At 57.1% G+C, this 19,551-nt stretch overlaps 3 protein-coding genes across 5 annotated transcripts; 1 reads left to right on the top strand and 2 right to left on the bottom strand.

Annotated features, from left to right (window-relative positions):
- Positions 1-241: 241 nt before the first annotated feature.
- BTBD19 (BTB domain containing 19) lies at positions 242-3,962 on the bottom strand (the record flags this gene model as incomplete). 3 transcript variants are annotated; one of them, XM_081088200.1, is made up of 8 exons in its annotated part: positions 242-1,106; positions 1,231-1,356; positions 1,487-1,618; positions 1,691-1,759; positions 1,848-1,907; positions 2,392-2,445; positions 2,564-2,777; positions 3,880-3,962. In XM_081088200.1, 8 exons carry the CDS (start codon positions 3,960-3,962, stop codon positions 972-974), a joined length of 873 nt encoding a protein of 290 aa, XP_080944326.1. In that variant the 3' UTR covers positions 242-971. The 3 variants fall into 3 exon arrangements, with proteins under 3 accessions (XP_080944326.1, XP_080944325.1, XP_080944327.1); XM_081088199.1 differs by having other exon boundaries at positions 2,270-2,777; XM_081088201.1 differs by lacking the exons at positions 1,848-1,907; positions 2,392-2,445.
- Positions 3,963-5,861: 1,899 nt separating this feature from the next.
- DYNLT4 (dynein light chain Tctex-type 4) lies at positions 5,862-6,805 on the top strand. Its single transcript, XM_081088198.1, has 2 exons — positions 5,862-5,933; positions 6,026-6,805. The coding sequence occupies exon 2, from the start codon at positions 6,037-6,039 to the stop codon at positions 6,694-6,696; it is 660 nt and encodes a 219-aa protein (XP_080944324.1). The 5' UTR covers positions 5,862-5,933; positions 6,026-6,036; the 3' UTR covers positions 6,697-6,805.
- On the bottom strand, positions 6,709-11,784 carry PLK3 (polo like kinase 3). Its single transcript, XM_081088197.1, has 15 exons — positions 11,486-11,784; positions 11,235-11,342; positions 11,021-11,137; positions 10,770-10,899; positions 10,593-10,680; positions 9,689-9,784; positions 9,403-9,601; positions 9,171-9,297; positions 8,902-8,993; positions 8,335-8,428; positions 8,118-8,201; positions 7,863-8,025; positions 7,613-7,742; positions 7,340-7,453; positions 6,709-7,236 (listed from the first exon to the last, which is right to left on the bottom strand). Exons 1-15 carry the CDS (start codon positions 11,696-11,698, stop codon positions 7,045-7,047), a joined length of 1,947 nt encoding a protein of 648 aa, XP_080944323.1. The 5' UTR covers positions 11,699-11,784; the 3' UTR covers positions 6,709-7,044.
- Between the last annotated feature and the right edge of the window lie 7,767 nt (positions 11,785-19,551).

Here is a 19,551-nt window from a genome sequence, read left to right as displayed (position 1 = left end):
TTCGGGGGCGCGAGAGGTAATGCACCTGTTTCCGTAATTCCTGCGCGGACAGACTGGCGGAAAGAGCCGAAACAGCTGTAAAAATCTTGTCAAGGAGAAAAAATACCTTTCCTCTCCCCTGAGCTCTTGGCTGAGACCCCATAACAAAAGCACAGGTTAACAAGAGAAAAACACGTTTATTAACGTGAGCACTTGGTGTGCAATGGAGAGGCCCAGGGAGAATAGGGAAGTCCCCGCGCGGCCTAGAGCACCCACTGGAACGCCGCCTCCCGCCGAAGGGGAGAAAGGCGGGCCGGAGGTGAGGGCGGTCGGCCCTCAGGGGCGCCTTTCCACCGGCGAGCTCCTCGTGATGAGTCATCCTTCTCCTGGGACAGAGGGAGGCGCCCTTACACACGGAGATTCCTTTATAAATATAAACTTCCCCTTCGAAAGGGCAGCTTAAAATAACCCTTATGTCCGTAGGCACACTTGGGCCTGGCACAGGCCGCGGCCTGGTCCCTGTGAAGGCGGCGGAAGCAGGCGCGAGGGAGGAGGCCAGGGGCCCGGGCGGGCTCGGCGCTCACGGACATGGGACACACATGGGGTCGGAACCGGGAAAGACGAGGAGGCTCAGTTTTGAACAGTCTGAGGTGTCCGTGGGGCAGTGACAAAGCGGCCTCCAGGGGCAGGTCTGGAATGAAAGAAGGGGCTGAGCCGGGAAGTGCCAGAGTAAATGGGGCGGGCGAGAGTGCCCAGGGTCCGGGTGGGGTTAGGGCATGGCGCCAGGGAAAATGATTTGGGGCCCAGCGCACGCCCCGCCCTCCCCGCCCCTCCTCGGCCCCGCCCACAGAGCTCTGCGCCCGGCCGGCCCGGGGCTTCCCGCGCGCCGCTCGCCGAGCATGGTGGGAGCGGAAGCCCGCTCAGAGGGCCGAGCATGTCGGGAGATGTAGTTTAGGGGAGGCCCAGCATTCCTCGCGAGACCTGGCCTTGGGTCACTTTAAGGGCGGGTCCAGAAAACGGTGATGCTCCCGGGGCAGGGTGCCCCTCCGGCGGCGGCACGACGCACCTCGGGCCGTGTCTCCTCTTCGCAGAGCGTGGCATTTCCACGCCTCCACGATCTGCTCCACCTTCAGGGGAAGGCCGGTCACTCACGGTGGAGTCCCGCGGTGCCCCCCCTCACCCCCAAGACCCCGTGCCACCCCCCACCCCACGCTGCCGAGTGGCTCTGAGCCTGGTTCCCCGCCTCCGCACCGGGATGAGCGGCTCCCTCCGGTTTTGCTCTTCCAGGGCACTCAGCTCCGCCGGGGCCAGCAGGGCCAATCTCAGCTCCCGTACCACTGGGGCTGCTACCTCGGCCACAGGCCTCTCCAGCACCGCCTGCGAACAACCAGCCCTGAGCCCGGGCCGGGGGTGGGGGAGCGGGGCACCTGGCCCACGGCCCGCTCGCCGGTTCCGGCAGCCCGATCCTTCAGCACCCTCAGCCCGTGCTCCCCTTCGCCCCGCTCACCGCTCCCACGCGTGCCCAGCTCCGGGCCGCCAGGACCAGATCAGCCTCATCCACGCAGAGCTTGTCACTGCGCAGTAGGAGCAGCAACGCGGGCGCTGACAGCTCCAGGAAGCCACGGGTCCGAAGTGCTTCCTGTGGGTCCAGGAGTGGTCAGGGAGGAGCAGAATGAGGTGTGTGGGGTTGTACGAAAATGGGGAGCTGTACCTGGCTGTGGGCCTCTATGAAGGCTATGCAACGCTCCTGCAAAGGTCCCAGGCCAAAGGTTACAGCCACCTGGGAGCAGAATAAGGGAGATCAAGGTAGCGATGAGAGGCCGTGTACTAGTAGCCCAGCCCTCCTGCTTGGGTCCAGCAACACCCACCTGCAGGGCCTCACAAACCAGCTCCACGTCCAGCACCTTCACCACAAACCCCAGACATAGCTGGAAACAGAAATGAATGTAGGTTGTGCTGAGGTATCCTTGCTCCCAGACCCCCACCCATCCCAGAAGCAGTGAGCAGGGTTGGAACCTGGAACCGTCAGCCATCAGGCTCCTAGCAGGCCCAGGCCCAGGCCCATGGACTCCCAGGCCGGGCAGACAGGGAATCACCAGGGCCTAAGCCTTGGCAAGCCCAGCCCTCCACAAAGGAGAGTTTTCATGTCTATTTCTATTTGAAGAACAAGGATGAAGGCTCTTATCTGGTATATACGGCACCAGCCATAAACACCCCATATGCCCCCCAGCACACACCAGGCATGCAGGCATCCTTTTGCACACAGGCACACATAAATGCCTATTAACACAGTAAGATACTTCTCCCGGTGTTGGTACATGTTCCTCTCCGGGACAGAATGAGCGTGAGGAAGGGTATGAAATGAACCCATCAGAGGCAAGGGAAAGGAGAGGGGCCTGCCCATAAACCCACCTCTCTCAGTTCCTCCAGCCCATACTCCACCGCTGCTGTCAGCACCTCCAGCACCTGCAAAGTGGTGGTTGGAGTGGAAGAGTTTTCCCTGATCCTCAACCCCGCTTCCTCTCCACCTCTCCACCCCCCCACCCCCCCACCCGCCCCCCAGACCTCTGCCCAGTGGGCTCACAGAATGGCGGTGCAGCTTGACACTGTTGGTGTACAAGAACTCCAGCACTGCCAGGAAGGCCTCCGCTGGTATGGTGCTTAGCACCACCGGGCTAGGCACCCCAGGGCCTAGCTCTGGGCCCAGAAGTCGCTGGAAAAAGTTGCATCTACAGGCCAGCAAGCACCGGTGGGCAAACACCTCCTGCTGTTCTTGACCGACCACAAAGCGAACATCACTGTGGAAGAGAGGGGCAGAGAGCCAGGGGAGAAGAGGCCGGAGTCTAGGATGCAACTCTAGGCTCTGCCTTTGCCCATTCTGTGTCTTCGAGACAAGGCTTAGTTCTTCCAGCAGAAGGTTTGGAATATAAAGGCCTGGGTTCTAGTCCCAGCTCCACCCTATGGCACCTCAGGCAAGTGACTTTCTACCTTTGAATCTCAGTTTGCTCCCCCATGAAATGGGACGGTAATCCCAGACTCCCAGGTCTGGGAGGAGGTGGCTGTGCTTGATCACTGAAGAAGCTCCAGGGCTGATGGCTTACACATACCCTCTCCTCCCCAGCCCGAGTCTTGGGGGAGGGGAAATGCTGCTTGCTCTTCCTCCACAGACTGCACACTCAGCTTTTTTCAGCCTCCTCCAGGCAAGAGGGGGTGGGAGGATAATGGTACAGAGACAGCAGTAATGCACCATCAAGAGGCCAGACCACATTTTCCATCTTCATGATCACTTCCGGCCCCAGCCTCTGGCCTCTGACAATAACGTGGGTAGGAGGCAGGGGATGAAAGCTGACTTCCTGGAGCCTCCTGGTCCCAGTTCCAAGGCCTGTGGCCTCCAAAGCAGTAGGGTTATGGGGTTCAGCCACCTTTGTGAGGAGCCCGGCTCTGAGCCAGTGGGGACAGCAAGCTACACGCTAATTCTCCCGACCAGCCCTGCCCCCATTCTCTATTCCTGGTTTCAGACCGCTTGTGTCCTAGGCAGACACTGAGCCCCAGACAGCACCCTTGAACCACTTCCTGTCTGAGACACTGGCTCAATCTCTTGAACTTCGTTCCTCTAGTAAATCTCCAGTTCCTAGGACAGGGTCATCTGCTCCTCTGCCTCCCCAGGGAGGGACTCAAGCTACTTCCCATCTCTCCAGATCCAGGGGCAGGGGACTCTTTGCTAGGAGCCCAACATCCAAAAAACGAAGGCCTTTGCCTCAGGCCACACGGTCCCCCGCTGCCCTCCACCTCTGGTCTGGGGATATTGTGGCCCCTGAGTTCAAGAGGGTCAAGTCCTAACTCCCCGCCTCTCCTGCACTCAGGGCTATGGAAACCCACAGAGAGGACCCACCCCCTCACCTGTACAGGCGATTGTTGACGAGGCTTCGGAGGGCTTTGGAGAAGCGCTCAGCTCCCCCATGCACCAGTCCAGGGGCCTCCATGGGTGGGCGGGGGCGGGGGGGAGTGAAATAGCCTAGCAGGCCTGTTGTCGGTCCGTATGTGGGAGGCAGTAGCTGGGAAGGAGCAGGAGGCCTGGCCAGGCCTTATGGTTGGTAAAGAGACTAGAAAGGCCAGAGAGGGAGGGGCGGGGGTTTGGGAGGCCCGCTGGCTGAGAAGCTGAGGGATGGGGCAGGAGAGGCCCAGGTGTCTGAAGAAGGCATCAGAGGCTGGTAGAGGAGGCCAGAGGCTCGGCTTGGGGACCCAGGGAGGGGACCAAAAGAGGCCGAGTTGGAGCAGACTAAATGGGGGAGGAGAAGCTCACTGCAAATGAGGCCCCAGCTGGGAGCCTGCCCAGGCCGACTAGGGTGGGAAGCCTGTGGGTTTCCAAGGAAACTGGAGCCTGGCCTGAGGAGGCCCCGCCCATCTCCCACAGGCCCAGGAAAAACCTCAGACTCAGAGGGGCCCTAAGCAGAATCGGAGGGCGTTAGCACCCTGGCCCTGCCGGTCCTGGGTTCGGAGTTCTAACTCCCTGCCCTCCTACTCCTCACCCACACGCACGGAGTGAGGATCAGGTTAGCCAGGTCTGGGAAACCCCCCTCAACAAGGGAGGGAACCCGGAAGGGAGTGCTTGCCCAGCAACGCATGGCAACTTCATAACACAGGCCAGGAAGGGAAAGCCCAGGTTCTCAGGGCCCAGGCACGGCTTATTTGGGAGACGGCAGACCTGTCTCTCCCAGAGGGGCCAGGTGAGGAGGTGTCAGCTCTGACAAAGGAGTCATGGCCTCTGGCATCCCTGAAATGCAACCCAAGAGGCGTGGCAAGCTGGGGACCAGCCCCTGAGTTCTTGGTCAGCAGGGGTCGGGGAAGGCTGGATGCCTAGTTGAGTGAGCCCCCCCTCCCCTGTGCTGAGGCAGCCCTGAGTTGAGGAAGTCAGCCAAGCCCCACCCTAGCTCTGCTCAGGGAGCGGAAATATTTGTCCTTGTTTAGACTGAAGGAGAGACGATAGAGTCATGATGTGCTCCTTCCTGTGGGCCCACATCCTGATTCCCGAGCAGCCGCCCCCGCAGCAGCCTCAAGGCCTCCCCATATCCCAGGCCTCTGAGACTCACAAGGGAAGAGCGAAGAGCCATTCTTCACAAGAGAAATGGACAGTGGCTTCAGAGCCCTGGGGTAGGGGCACCTTTCTGACCCGCACCCCTTGCTACATCTGCTCCCAGTTGTCCTTGTCGGGGTGGAATGTTCCTGGGCTCTGCGCCCCAGTTGTCCCCTCTTCCCTGGTGACTCAGGCACCCTGCGCTCAGCACCTGCTCACAGGAGTAACACTCCCAGGTTAAGTCAGAGCCCGGAGGGAGGGAGGGAACCAGGAAGGGAGGAGTGCTTGCCCAGCAACCCATGGCAACTCCACAACACAGGCAAGGGGCCCTTCTTCTCCCACCTGCTGGTCAGGCCGCCCAGGCTGTGAGAGCTGGAGGCCAAAGGCTGCAGGTGACAGGGTGCCTGCAGGGATTTCAGAAGACAGCTGCCATCCAAGAACTGATCCTGGAGGTAGGGCCAGAGGCCAAAAGCAGTGGGCGAAGGAGCTTCCTGTATCGCCCGCCCCCAGCCTCAGCCAGGTGTGGGGAGAAATCTGTGCCCACCGTCCTAGAAGCAGGTGGGGGTGGAAGATGACTGGATTTAACACCCACAGGGTTAGGACCTGTGGGTTGGAGTTGGGTCTGTCCATCCCTCCTTCTGGTTAGGGGTTGAAGGCACACTGTCTAGGCTGAGGCAAAAAACAGATACCTCCACCTCTTCTCCTGCTGGCTGACCCCCAGTGTCCAGGCGAAGGAGCTCAAGGGACAGGGTCGAGTCCAAGATGACAATCTAAACAGCATCTCTTTCCTTGTTTATGTCCCTAACAGCCCTTAATCCTCTAAGCACCTAGGAATCCACTCAGCCCTGGACTATTTGATTTGCGTGTCTCAAAAACACAGGTAAGAAGAGGTTAGGGGGTAACCTTATTACCAAGTAAGAAAATGAGTGGTATTCAAAGGTGAAGGCCACCCAACTCGTGTGGGTCTCTCAGCCAGCAGGTCCATGGCTGGTAGGCCTGTGCCCGCCGGACGCCAGGAGGAGGAGACTGCCAAAGACCCTGGGTTGAAACTATCGCTGGTCCGGCCTCCGGGCCATCTGCCCAGCATTGATGAGGCCCGACCAGCAGGTCCGGGCCCAGCCTCCCGCCGCGGCTCAGTGCTGGGCCTGACTTCATCCTTTTCCCGCCGCAACTCGCTGGCTGGACCAGGCATGGGTCCTGGGGGCCGGCGACCATCCTTGGGCCCAATGCCGCCTTTAGGCTCAAGGATCAGCTTCTCCGGGTTGCTCCTGGCACCTCCTCGGCGGATGGCACCCTCATATCGCACTGAGCCAGCGCCTGGGGAGCGCTGGGAGGCCACGCGAACACAACATGCCCTGGAGGAAGTGCTGGCCACAGAACTACAAGACACAGTCTACTCTGGCACCAAGGCAGGGCCCCTGGCGCGGGAGCTGTGCGAACTGGTGCACACGCGCCTGCGAGAGCTCAGCCCGCCCCGCTACAAGCTGGTGTGCAGCGTGGTGCTGGGGCAGCACACGGGCCAGGGCGTGCACGTGGTCAGCCGTGCGCTCTGGGACGGGGCGCATGACGGCCTGGCCTCCGCCACCTTCACCAACGCCTCGCTCTTTGCAGTGGCCACGGTCCATGGGCTCTACTACGAGTGAGGAGGCATCCAAGTTCTGCAAAACGGTTTATTATCCCAGGAGGAGGCCCTCCCTAGGGCGGCACATCCCAATAAATAAATCTGTCAATAAATAAAAGTGGTCCATAGATAGCGCCCCCTAGCTGGGGACTAAGGCTCAGGCTCTTCTTGGAGAAGGGGTAGGAGGCAGCTACGACAGGCAGCCTGCAACCCCAGTGAAGTTGGTCCCTGATTCCCTGGGGGATTAGGCCCAGAGCCCCCAGTGAGGCACCAAAGGGACAGGGAGGGCCACAGAGGCCAGGGCCAGAGCCTTACAGGCACCGGCCTCAGGCCTGAGGGCTGGGGTGGTAGCCCGCTCTGCAGGCTGGGCCTAGGCTGAGCAGCGGTCCCGGAGCAGCCGCAGAGTATAGCGGAGCCGCTGCCGCAGATCCGGGGAGCAGCCCAGCTGCCGAAGGTGGGAAGCAAGGTAAGTACAAGCGCTGCGGTTGCGGGCCACGAAAGTCACAAGGAGGGGCTCCCAGCCACTGAGGATCAGCTTGGTGTGGTCTCCGTAGAAGTTCACCTGTGCACAGGAGGGTGGCATGGATCAGGCCCTAGGTCCCCAGTCCTCTCCTCCCCACCACCCTAGGCCTCCCGACCTTCCCCAATCCCAGAGAAGCTCTTACCTGGACCGTGCCATCACTAAACAGCATGAGTAGGGCCTGATCAGTCTTGACCCACTGCAGCAGGAGTGGGGGGACAGGCACCTCCACTTCTTCCACACTAGGCAGATCTCCACCCTGGGAGCAGAGGCAAGTCACTCGTCTGACATGAGTCAAGGCCCTCTCCACTGATGTCTCCCTTAGAGGTTCAGCCTTTAGCTTTGAGCCCCTCCACAAAAGGGAACAGGAAGGGACCAGGATGTTAGTCCTCCATGTGCCCCACCCCAGTCCACACACCTTCATGAGGTGCTGTTCCATGTAGGAGGTGAAATACCGCAAGACACCCAACTGAGGCTGCAGGCCCCGAGGCACAGCACCCACAGAGAAGGAGACGTGCTTGGTGCTGGTGGGGTTGTAGTGCACAGTCCTGGAGGGGGGGAGACGGAGGTCACAGGGAGCCCAGGCCCCGAGCCCAGGAGCACACACCAAGGTGCAGCCCTGCTGGGTACAACGGCCTGGATACAAGACACCCCATAACAGCACTTACTTTCTGTTGGCCGACAGCGCCATGTGTGTGCCATTGTTGAAGAGCACGGCCACCCGGCGGCTGGACAGCTGATACCCAAAGCCAAACTTGTTTGAGTAGTCAACCCACTTGCTGACCCACACCAGAGGCTCTGGCTGTGCCAGGGGAGCCGGGTTCTGATCCGCTGTCATGGGAGAGGAAGGAGTAGGACCTGTTCCTGGCCTCCCAGCCAAAGAGCTTCCACCACCATCCACATGTCCCGGACCCCAACCTTACCTGGGGGCATGAAGGCCAGGCAGTTTCTCAGGGCACAGAGCGCCGACTCCACCACTGTGGCCACGGTCAGACCTTCTTCAAACCCTACCGGGAACGTACTCAGAATTAGGCATTAGTCCCCTAGGGCCCAGGCCATGTCCTCCTGCTCCCTCCTCCCCTCTGGTCCCTGGTTTCAGCCCAGTAACCGCTAGCACCTCTCATACTCCTGGCTGCTCACCATCTCCACTACTCGCCAGTGTCCCACGGGGTGAGCTGTCTTCGGGCGCTGTCTCTACCAGGCTGAGGGGGGCTGGACCAGAAGCTGCTGGAGCCTGGAGGATTGGGTAAGGGAAAGGAGTGGTGAGATAGGCCCCAAAATCCAAATCTTTTTTTTTTTTTTAATATATTTTATTGTTTTTTTACAGAGAGGAAGGGAGAGGGATAGAGAGCTAGAAACATCAATGAGAGAGAAACATTGATCAGCTGCACACCCGCTACTGGGGATGTGCCCGCAACCAAGGCACATGCCCTTGACTGAAATTGAACCCGGGACCCTTTAGCCCGCAGGCCGACGCTCTATCCACTGAGCCAAATCGGTTAGGGCAAAATCCAAATCTTTGAGAGTCCATGGCTCAGCCCTGCCCTGGCACCCAGGTCACCCCAGGTCAGCCCCGCCTGGCTAATGAGACACAGCCAATTAGGCCACCACGAGGCCAGATGCTTCACCAGCCTCTTTAATCCCGAGCTTCCCGCAGCTGCTAGGGTGGGGTGAGTCAGGGAACCCTTGCCCGTGTGAGCTCCTCACCTCAGGCTTGGCATCCTGATGGGCAATGGACGTCCGAGTGAGGCCGCTCACCAGACAGGAAACCTCGTCCCGCTCCTCGGGACGGTTCTTACCTGGATGGGGGCAGATGGAGCCCTCAGTATCCTGCTTCCCACAGGATGATACAGCCTGTGTAACACACGCTCTCCCCAGGGGCTCCCAGGTACTCACCCCACCACCATGTATGTGTATGTAACACCCCCCCACCCCCCCACTCTGTACCCTCAAAACCACTGGCATCCCAGACTCACTCTTGTTCTTCTTCCTGCCAAAGAGGCTCTTGGTAACTTTGACAAACAGAATCCTAGCTGGGCTAAGGGGTACCAGGTCTGGGACTGTCACGCAGCTGTTGATAGGGAGCCGGTCGGGGGTGTAGCCCTGAGGAGTGGAGCCATGTGAGCAGAAAAGGGAGGGTCCTGCACCTGCCCCCCTTCCATCCCCTGGGGATGTGCGAACTGGACGGAGGTGTCTGTACCCACAGACCTTGGTAAAGAAGTCATGGCGCAGGATCTGGTCAATTGAGGGGCGGTCCTGGGGCGAGGCTCGAAGGATGGCAGCCAGGAGCTGCCGGGCAGGCAGTGAGAGGCTGGCGGGCAGCGTGTAGTGAACCTGTTTGATGCAGCGGTACGTCTCCTTCAGGTCGACTGTCTCAAAGGGGGGGCTCCCACATAGCAGTGTGTACCTGTGGGCGGAGATAAGGGGTCAGGAGTAAAGTGGGAGGTATGCCCCACCCGTGCACCCATCTGTGTGCAGATGACCTGGGACTCACATGACACAGCCCAGGGACCACACATCTGCCTCTGGGCCGTGACCCTGTCTCTGCAGCACTTCCGGAGCCACGTAGTTAGGGGTACCACAGATGGTCCTGGAAAGGGGAGGAGAGGGGAGGGTTTAGGCCCAGCCTAGCAAGCCCTCGCCCCATCCCCGCCCCCACTGTGAGTCCAGACAAAGCAGCTGCCTGTCACCAAAGGCCAGAGAACTCCTGCTTGTCCTGGGACAATGGATGCTGGGGATGGCAGCTGAGTCCCCGCCCACCTGCCTGGCCCAGCTGCTCAGCTGCTCTGTAGGACGGGGGGGAGGGTGGGCCTGGCCCCCAACCCAGCCCCCTTCTCCAGGGTCAACAGAGAGCCCATCACTGATCCCTTCCTCCTTCCCCCACTCCCATCTGTCAGACACCCATACGGGCTGTCACCTCCTACGGTCTGTGCCACATACACACACCAACACCAGCTGTCACATCCCCCATAAACACTCATCTGCCACACATGCTGTGTGTCCCTCACACCCAGTCATGGCCACAGCAAGGTCTTCTTACATACAGGGTGTCATCTGCCATTCCCACACTCTCTGTCTGTCTCTCACACACAATACTGTGTCACCTGCCCCCATCCACACAAGATCGGTCATACAGCTTCAAGAATCCTTATATCCCGACCTGTCTCAGGGACTCAGGCACCCATAGGACCCTCAGCCTCTCCACCAGTCCCAGCAACCCAGGCTGCCACCTCCACCTTCACACACAAACAGCTCATCATCTTCCCCATCTGCCACACACACACACACACACACACACACACACACACACACCAGGCAATCATCCTGCTTCCCACAGAGGTGCTGCCTGTCAGGCAGTCATCTGCGTCACACACTGTGCCACCCCCTGAAACACTCACTTCTTCCTATGCTCTGGGGGCTCCAACCGGGTTGCCAGCCCAAAATCCCCCATCTTCAGTTCCATGTTCTCAGTAATAAAAAAATTTCCTGTAAGGGGGCAGAGAGGTGTGTCACACTCCTTTCTAGGCCTCCCCACCCCCACCCCGACCCTTGGCCCCCTGGCCCAGGAGTCTCACCCAGCTTGAGGTCTCGGTGCAAGATGCCTCGCTGGTGCAAGTACTTGAGTCCCGAAAGGATCTGCCGCAGGTAGTAGCGCACTTCTGGCTCCAACAGGGTGTGCCGGGCCTTCCAGATGTGGGCCAGGGACTACAGAGGACCACCTCAGTCCCTGGGCCGCCCTCCCTGGCCCTCCCTCAACCCGTGTTCCCTGAGGAAGAGACAGGATCTCCAGCTTTGGATCCCCTCACCCCGAATCACCATCCCTCACCTTTCGGCTGCAGAGCTCCAAGAAAATGTATATGTTGTCAGCATCCTCGAAGTGATGCGAGAAACGCACGATGTGGCGGTGCTGCAGGCCGCGGTGCAGCGCAATCTCATTTAGGATCTGCAATGGGGGTGCAGCAGGATCGTCATCCTTCAGGGGCTCCCACGCCACCGTCCCCACCCCGCGCCTCATCCGCCAGGCCCGGGCCCGAGCCCACCTTCTCGCGCTGATGCGGCTTAGTAATGCGGCTCTGCGAGATGACTTTGACCGCGTAGGCGCTGCCGGTCTCTGTGTCCGTGACCTCGTAGCAGCGGGCGAAGCCCCCCTGTAAGGAGGGGGCATCAGGCAGGTGCTCCCCGGGAGGCCGGATCGGGCCCGCAGAGATCCCCAGCGTCCCCACCGCGCCCGGCGCGGGCCAAGAGGCTGGCAAGGCCCCCCGCACCCTCGCCAGCACCACCCCGAGCTCACCTTGCCCAACAGGCGGCCTTTGAAGTAGGTGCGGCCGCTGCCTGGGTCCGTGATGAGGCGCCCGGGGTCCGGCGCCGGCGGCGCGGCCAGCGTCTCCACTTCAGGTCCCGGCCTGGCATCCGGCGGCGGCGGCCCAGGCCCGGCGGGGGGCGCGGGCGGAGCGGGCGCGCTCGGGAAGGGGCGCGGGGACAGGAGGCCGGCCGCGGGCTCCATGCGGGCCGTGCGTCGCAGCGCGGGCCGGGCTGGATCTCGGTCCCACCCGCCGGGGCCGCGCGGGACGCCGTCTGGACTTGCTACGCTGGGCTCGCGCCCGAGGGAGCCCGTCGTTTTTATCAATGAACGCCGGCCCCCTCCCCGGCGACTCGTCATGGAGAGCCCGCCCCCTTCCTGGCGGCGAGTCACCGGGAAGCCACACCCTCCGCGGGCTGGATCACCAGGAAGCCCCGCCCCCACCCGCCCGTCCCGCCTCAAGGCCCCGCCCCCTGCTCACGCCTTAAAGACGCAGCCCTACTGCAGGTCACCACGTGGCTTCCTCCAGGGTGTGGGGCCAGCCGCCGCTCCGCCCCTCCCCACCCGCCCTGGGGACTGGGCGCCCATATCTTTCCCCGTCTTTGGGGTTTATGCTGAAGTCAGAGTGAGTTCTGGGCATCTGGGGAGTTTCCCCACGGCACCGGGGGTTTCCAGAAAACGGAAGAGGAGATCCCGACGCTTGCTTTCACCCTGCCGCGTCCACACTCCCCTTTAAATGCCTCAGTCCCTGGCCAGAGCCCCCAGGTGCAGCCCAGTGCTGCCCCCCTCCGGGCCTGGGCGGAATTGCAGACTCCCGAGCCGAGCCTGGCTTGCGCAAGAGGAGCGGGGTAGAGTGGGGCTGCCACACTGAGTTTTGGGGTCAAACAGACCTGGCGTTCAAGGCTTTTACCATGCGCCAGGCCACAGCTTTTGCTACCCACTTCCACACGCGACGGGCAGATCTAGGGTTCCAGCGGGGTCCCCTCTTCCCTTTTCTGGAAACCCCCACTACCCTGAGTCAGCAGCCTCCAGAAGGCCAGAAAGGGGAGAATGGGAATTGGATTTTCTCAAACCTAGCAATGGACACTTGGGCAGGTGGTCCGGGACCATCTGGGCCCCTCGAGGCCTGGTACATGCCCACCCTTCCCAGGGCCAGAGGCAGAGAGAGGTGGGGTCTTAGCCCCGCTGGAGTGTTTGTCATAGTCTCCTCCTGGCCTTGCCCTCCTCCCCTTTCTGCCCTCACTCTGTGCAGCGGTTCTCAACCTGTGGGTCGCGAACAATGAAAATACATCCTGCATATCAGATATTTACATTACGATTCATAGCAGTAGCAAAATTACAGTTATGAAGTAGCAACAAAAATAATTTTATGGTTGGGGGTCACCACAACATGAGGAGCTGTATTAAAGGGTCGCGGCTTAGGAAGGTTGAGAACCGCTGCTCTATAGGCTCAGTCAATTATTATGCCAATCAGTTCTCAAAGATTTATGGAGAGCACCTGCTAAGTGCCCAGCACTGTCTGAATGAGGCTGGGCAAGGATACGGCCCTCCTTTAATTTACAGTCTGCTTGATGGACACATACAACAGGCAAATACATAAATAAGGTAATTGCAGGCTGTGAAAGGTGCTATAAAGGAAGTAAACAGAGGAGTGACCAAAGAGCCTTCTTCGTTAGAAAGAGCAGTCAGGCCTCGGCTGGTGTGGCTCAGTTGGTCGAAGTGCTGTCTTGTGCACTGGAAGGTCACAGGGTCAATTCCTGTTCAGGGCACATACTGTATTGCTCTTACACTGATGTTTCTCTTTCTCTTCCTCACTCTCTAAATCAATAAAAATAAAAAGAACTAGTCCTCCTTTTATTTATTTTGTGTTAATCTTCACCCGAGGTTATTTCTCCAGAAAGTGGAAGGGAGGGGGAGAGACCGAGAGAGAAAAACATCGATGTGAGAGAAACACATCAATTGGTTGCCTCCTGCCCGCACCCCGACCCGCGCTGGGGATCAAGCCTGCAACAGAGGTATGTACCCTTGATGGGAAGGAGTTGATTCGATCCTAGGGTCCTTCAGGCTGCAGGCCGAAGCTCTATTTACTTTAAAAAGAAAGAAAAAACAGGAATGTCAACAAATATTTTTTTAGCCTGGCCAGCATCTCAGTGGTTAAGCATTGACCTACAAACCAGGAGGTCAGGGTTCCATTCCCCGTCAGGCAGGGCACATGCCTGGGTTGCGGGCTCAATCCCCAGTAGGGGGCATGCAGGAGACAGCCAATCAATGATTCTCTCATCATTGATGTTTCTACTCTCCCTCTCCCTTCCTCTCTCTGAAATCAATAAAAATATTTTTTATTTTATTTTATTTATTTATTTATTTTTAAATATATTGATTTTAGAGAGGAAGGGAGAGGGAGAGAGATAGAAACATCAGTGATGAGAGAGAATCATTGATTGGCTGCCTCCTGCTCGCCCCCTACCGGAGATGGAGCCTGCAACCCAGGCATGTGCCCTTGGCAGGAATTGAACCCGGGACCCTTCAGTCCGCAGGCTGACGCTCTATCCATTGAGCCAAACCAGCTAGGGCAATAAAAATATTTTTTAAAAATATATTTTTTGAGTGCCCAATACATGTCAATTTTACCTCCCAAATATCTCTGAAATCTATCCACTTCACTCATCTTCCCCCGCACCCTAATCTGGGTCAGAGTGTCTCTAGTTTGGATTATTGCTATTGGACCTTGCTGGTCTCCCTGCCTTTAGTCTCATCTCCATTTCATCTTCCTTCCATACAGCTACCCCACTCAACCCCTCATCAGGCCCTCAACGGCCTACTTCTCTAACCTTGCCCTTCACAGCCACTGAAGGGAGAACCAAAACAGCCTGAGATACGGAGGAGAAACACTAGTAGCTCAAATGAGGGGAGCCGGAACCGGTTTGGCTCAGTGAATAGAGCGTCGGCCTGCGGACTGAGGGGTCCCAGGTTTGATTCCGGTCGGGGGCATGTGCCTGGGTTGCGGGCACATCCCCAGTGGGAGATGTGCAGGAGGCGGCTGATCGATGTTTCTCTCTCATCGATGTTTCTAACTCTATCTCTCTCCCTTCCTCTCTGTAAAAAATCAATAAAATATATTTTTTAAAAAAATAAGTGGAACAACAAATATATGTTTCTCTCTTTTCCTTCCTCTCTCTCTAAAATCAATCAATTAATAATTTAAAAAGACATCAGATCAGATCTGGGCCCACCTCAAGGCCTCCTTTTTAAAAATATTTTTATTAATTTCAGAGAGAAGAGAGAGGGAGAGAGACTAGAAACATCACTAATGAGAGAGAATCATTGATTGGCTTCCTCCTGCAGGCCCCCTCTAGGGCATGTGCCCTGACCAGGAATCGAACCCTGACTTCCTGGTCTATAGGGCGATGCTGAACCACTGAGCCATGCTGAGCAGGGTCAAGGCCTCCTTTTAACTTACTTACGTATCTTCTTAAAGGTGCTGTCTCCAAATACAGTTACAAGTCTACGGTACTGTGGTTAGGACTTTATAGAGGAGTCAAAACTACCTCCACCCATCTTAGATGGGATTCTTTTTTGTTTTTAAGATATTTTATTGATTTTTTACAGAGAGGAAGGGAGAGAGATAGAGAGTTAGAAATATCGATCAGCTGCCTCCTGCACACCCCCTATTGGGGATGTGCCTGCAACCAAGGTACATGCCCTTGACCAGAATCAAACCTGGGACCCTTCAGTCTGCAGGCCGACGCTCTATCCACTAAGCCAAACCAGTCTGGGCTCAGATGGGATTCTTTAGCAAAAAGACAGATTAATAAAAGAAAAACAAACAGCCCTAGCCAGTTTGGCTCAGTGGATAGAGCATCGGCCTGCGGACTGAAGGGTCCCAGGTTGGATTCTGGTCGAGGGCATGTACCTCAGTTACAGGCTCCTGGCCCTAGTCGGAGGCATGCGGGAGACAACCAATCCATGTGTCTCTCTCATATCGGTGTTTCTCTCTGTCTCTCTCTCTCCCTTCCACTCGATCTGCTCTAAAAATCAATGGAAAAAAATATCCTCGGGTGAGGATTAAAAAAAAAGAGAAGAAAAACAAACAAGTTTATTAACATGTATCAGTATGTATACATGGGATATACCCAAGGGAAAATGAGTAACTCATGTGGCTTAGAATTCAGGTTTAAATACCTTCTTAATAGGGAAAGGGGAAGGGGAACATAAGCCTGGTGGGGTAGGGTAAGTGATTTCTAGGAAGATGAGTGGGGCCATGGAAGGATGGGTGGGAGACATGATAGCTGTGACAAAGTTTGTCTGGATGTAATATAGACTTTTAGTCTCCTCTCTGGCGATAGGAGATGAAACTTCCCGGAAGGGACTTACGACCATTGAGTTCCTTTTGAAGGATCTGGCTCCAGTGGTTCTCAACCTTCCTAATGCCGCGACCCTTCAATACAGTTCCTCATGTTGTGGTGACCCCCAACCATAAAATTATTTTCGTTGCTGTAGCCACTGAGTCAAACCAGCTAGGGCTGAAGTGTTCCATATTAAAAAAAAAAAAATCTCTGAACAGTGTCAGGTCACAGAGGCTAAGGGAGTCGTGCAAGAATGAGAGATGCCAAGTAAGGCTAGGACTCAGGAGGGACTATTGGATTCAGCTTTAAAGAAACCTCAGGCCCGGTCGGTGTGGCTCAGTAGTTGAGCATTGACCTATGAACCAGGAGGTCACGGTTCAATTCCGGTCAAGAGCACATACCTGAGTTTCGGGCTCCATCCCGTGTGGAGCGTGCAGGAGACAGCTGATCAATGATTCTCTCTCATCATTGATGTTTCTCTCTCTCTCTCCCTCTCCCTTCCTCTCTGAAAGCAATATATATATATATATATATATATATATATATATATATATATTTTAAATTTATATATATATATTTTTATTGATATCAGACAGGAAGGGAGAGAGAGAGAAACATCGACGATGAGAGAGAATCATGGATCGGCCGCCTCCTGCACGCCCCCGACTGGGGATGGAGCCCGCAACCCGGGCATGTGCCCTCGACCGGGAATCGAACCCGGGACCTCCTGGTTCCTAGGTCAACGCTCAACCACTGAGCCACACCGGCCGGGCAAAAATATATTTGAAAAAAGAAAACACCTCAGGTGGTCTTTGAAGGCATTTCCTACTTACCGATTGTTTTGCTATTCCGAGCACTTTGTAAGCATGAATTCATTTGATACTCATAACAACTCTGTGGGCAGGTGTGTGGGGAAGTTAAGCACAGAGGTTAAGCAGCTTGCCCACGGGCCAGAGGTCGTTCAGGCGGAGTCTGGCTCCAGCCTACGTGCTGTAAACTGCCAAGCCGTCAATCCAGCTCTCGGCTGTGAGGAGGGGAGAGGGTCACTGGTGGTTAGGGCTAGATGAGAGGGAGCCAGGCAAGGGGAGAGGCAAGGGCTAGAGGATGATAAAAAAGGGTGGGCCAGGTGATTTACGGCTGGAGTGGTTCCTCTCCTGGGCCATAAACCCAGGGACCTGTCAGCAGCTGGGAAGGGAGATAAGCGAACTCAGGAGGGAGGGGTTGGCTGGGGCCTGGGCACCAGCCCCGTCCTCTGGTGAGGCTTCAGGTCCTGTGCCCCGACTGGTGGCTCTGTGGGAAATCCGCAGCTCAGCGATCCAGAGTTGGTAACAGGCAGAAGTGTGAGGGCCACAGAGGCGGGTGGGGTGGAGGACTGCAATGCAACCAGCGGGGTTGCCCTCAAGGTCTGCAGTCAGAGAGAGGCCCCCAGGACCGCAGGGACTGAGCTCCTCCAGTCTGGAGCCTGGCTTCCCAGGTACAAGAAACTCTGTCAGTGGGAAGCAGCCCCGAATGCTCCAGGAAAGCCACAGATCACAGCTTGGGAAAGGGCTGCCTGGCCGTGATGGCCAGAGGCCCCGAGCTGGTACCTTGTCCTCTGAGATGGACACACACACCAGTCCTCTTCTGTCCTCATATTGACATCTCACTGGGCCCTAGTCAGGCCATGAGTAGGTTTCTACACCTTGCTCATCCAAGAAATTGTTTATGAAAAAGACGGAGGTGGATCAGATGTCTTTCATGTTAAAAGGGACAAAAAATAAAAGGAAAAAAGAAAGGAAAAGCTGCCTGGATTCAAATCCTCTCCAGCTTTACCAAGATGAATCAGATCCAATGTTCTCCTCAAGGATCTCATGTGCCAGAGGGGAGACCGCAGACCAGTGTGTTTACCTGCCGCAAGAGGAGGGAGGAAACCTAGAGGGTTTTGAGGAGTGACCTGGAGGAAAATCGTGGCAGGCTTCCCAGAGGGTGCTCTGAGATGGCTGGTGAAGGAACAGTGAGAAGGAGCTGGGTAGAGGCTGGTAAAGGTGAGACGGGGCATCTCAGAGGGCCTTGTGTCCTGGTATCCCGCTTGGAAGCCAGGCCCTGGCGTTGCATGGCTTTGGGGACAGGCTAGTGAGGCATCAGGGGAAAGTTGTGTCTCTTCATCTTTGAAGGATTGCCTGGTTCTGGGATGCAACAGTGGACCAGTAGGTAGAAACCAAAGGGAACAGATTTGGCTTTTCATGGGAATAGCAGCCGGGGCTAAATGCCCGCAGTGCTCCAGGCTCTGTCTGGGCATCGTTTCTTTGATACTCTCAGTTGCCCGGTGAGGAAGGTGTTATTGATCCTGTTTTGCAGAAGAGGAAACAGCTTCAGAGAGGGTAGGTAGGTAACTTGTACAGGTTACAGAGAGCTGGAATTCAAGCCCAGGTTTGTCTGACTCCCAAGGTTCCTCTTCAGCAAATACTTGTGCGTGGGAACCAGCTCACTGTGTCGGGGAAGGAGCTGCCCAATACAGGCCAGAAGCGGGACCACCACTCCCAGGTTTCCGTGGGCGACTTGGTGCTGGGCGGGCAATTGACCTGGTGCCTCCGGTATTATTTCCTCTGTTTGAACAACAAAGAAATTGAAGCCCAGAAGTGGAAATGCCACTCCAGATCCTAGGCTCCCTAGGAGTCAGGATGCTGGGCACGGCTGAAGGGGGATGCGTCTCTAGGGCTGAGTCCCAGGTCTGTGGTCTCATCAGCCCCGTGGAAGGGGAACGGGGAAGGGCCAGGCCAGGCCCCGCCCTCTCCCCCCAGCCTGGACTAGAAGCTTGGCAGTGTGGCTGGGGACAGGACCCTGGCTTCAGGGTGCCAGCCCTTGTGTAGGCCCAGATGGGCCAATTCCAGCTTTTGAAGTCCATCAGCTCCAGCTTTGAATCCTGCCTCCAACACATCCCAGCTGTAGGTTCTTGGGCAAATCATTTACTTCTTGGAGCCTCATCTGTGAGGTGGGGATGATTCCTACCTCCTGGGGTTGCAATGAGGATTCTGCCAGAGGGTGATTCTGCCCTGGGCACAGTGCCTGCCGCGTAGCCAGTGCTCTGGGATCAGCAGCTGTTCTAATTGTAACGACTGATCATGCACCTGTTTTCTCACCGGGACCAGCATGGGACAGTAATCCCTATCATCCTGACTTCAAGGACATGGTGTCATCTGTGTGAGCTGTGGGGTCGGTGCTGATGGCACTTCTGCCATCGAAGGCCAGCCCAGCCCTGCAGTGGTAGGAGATATATCCAGTTCCCAGGCCCAGAGGAAGCGGGTGACAGCCTCAATCCATCAATGATAACCTCAGTCCAGTCAAACTTAATGGGCCCAGGAGGTACTTAAGTGTGTGTGAGGTGAACACTGGCCCAGTTCTCCTTCCTCAACACTGGCTGCTGCCCAGAGCAGGTAGGCAGGTATGGGGTGGGGGTGAGAATGCCCTAGGCCTCAGGAGACCAGCTTGGAGAGCGAGACCCCAAGGGATAGTGGAGGGTCTGGACTGGAGTTGCATCTCCTGTCTTCGGCAGTTCAAGATCTGACTATTCCTAGGCCTGCAAGTGCAAGAGGAGCCCTGGGAAGCCTCAGGTATGAGACAGCCTAGATCTCAGCTCTCCCTTGTCCCGCCCACTCTGGCATGACCCCCGCACCACTGATCTCTGGGGGGCGGGGGGGAGCTGTGCTTTGTCCCTGGCAGCTTCCCCCAACC

This window comes from Myotis nattereri, assembly GCF_964212035.1.
Source record: "Myotis nattereri genome assembly, chromosome: 3".
NCBI lineage: Eukaryota > Metazoa > Chordata > Mammalia > Chiroptera > Vespertilionidae > Myotis > Myotis nattereri.
The sequence above is the reverse complement of the archived record's forward strand: the minus strand, read 5'-3'. Positions and strand labels throughout refer to the sequence as shown.

What these genes read in the sequence shown, in the direction of transcription:
- PLK3 (XM_081088197.1), bottom strand. Translation starts at nt 11,698, where the DNA reads ATGGAGCCCGCGGCCGGCCTCCTGTCCCCGCGCCCCTTCCCGAGCGCG. An exon ending in AAGGCCGCCTGTTGGGCAAG is followed by an intron (nt 11,343 to 11,485) that starts GTGAGCTCGGGG and finishes CCCTCCTTACAG; the next exon opens with GGGGGCTTCGCCCGCTGCTA. An exon ending in TGGAGCTCTGCAGCCGAAAG is followed by an intron (nt 10,900 to 11,020) that starts GTGAGGGATGGT and finishes GGTCCTCTGTAG; the next exon opens with TCCCTGGCCCACATCTGGAA.
- DYNLT4 (XM_081088198.1), top strand. Translation starts at nt 6,037, where the DNA reads ATGGCTGGTAGGCCTGTGCCCGCCGGACGCCAGGAGGAGGAGACTGCC.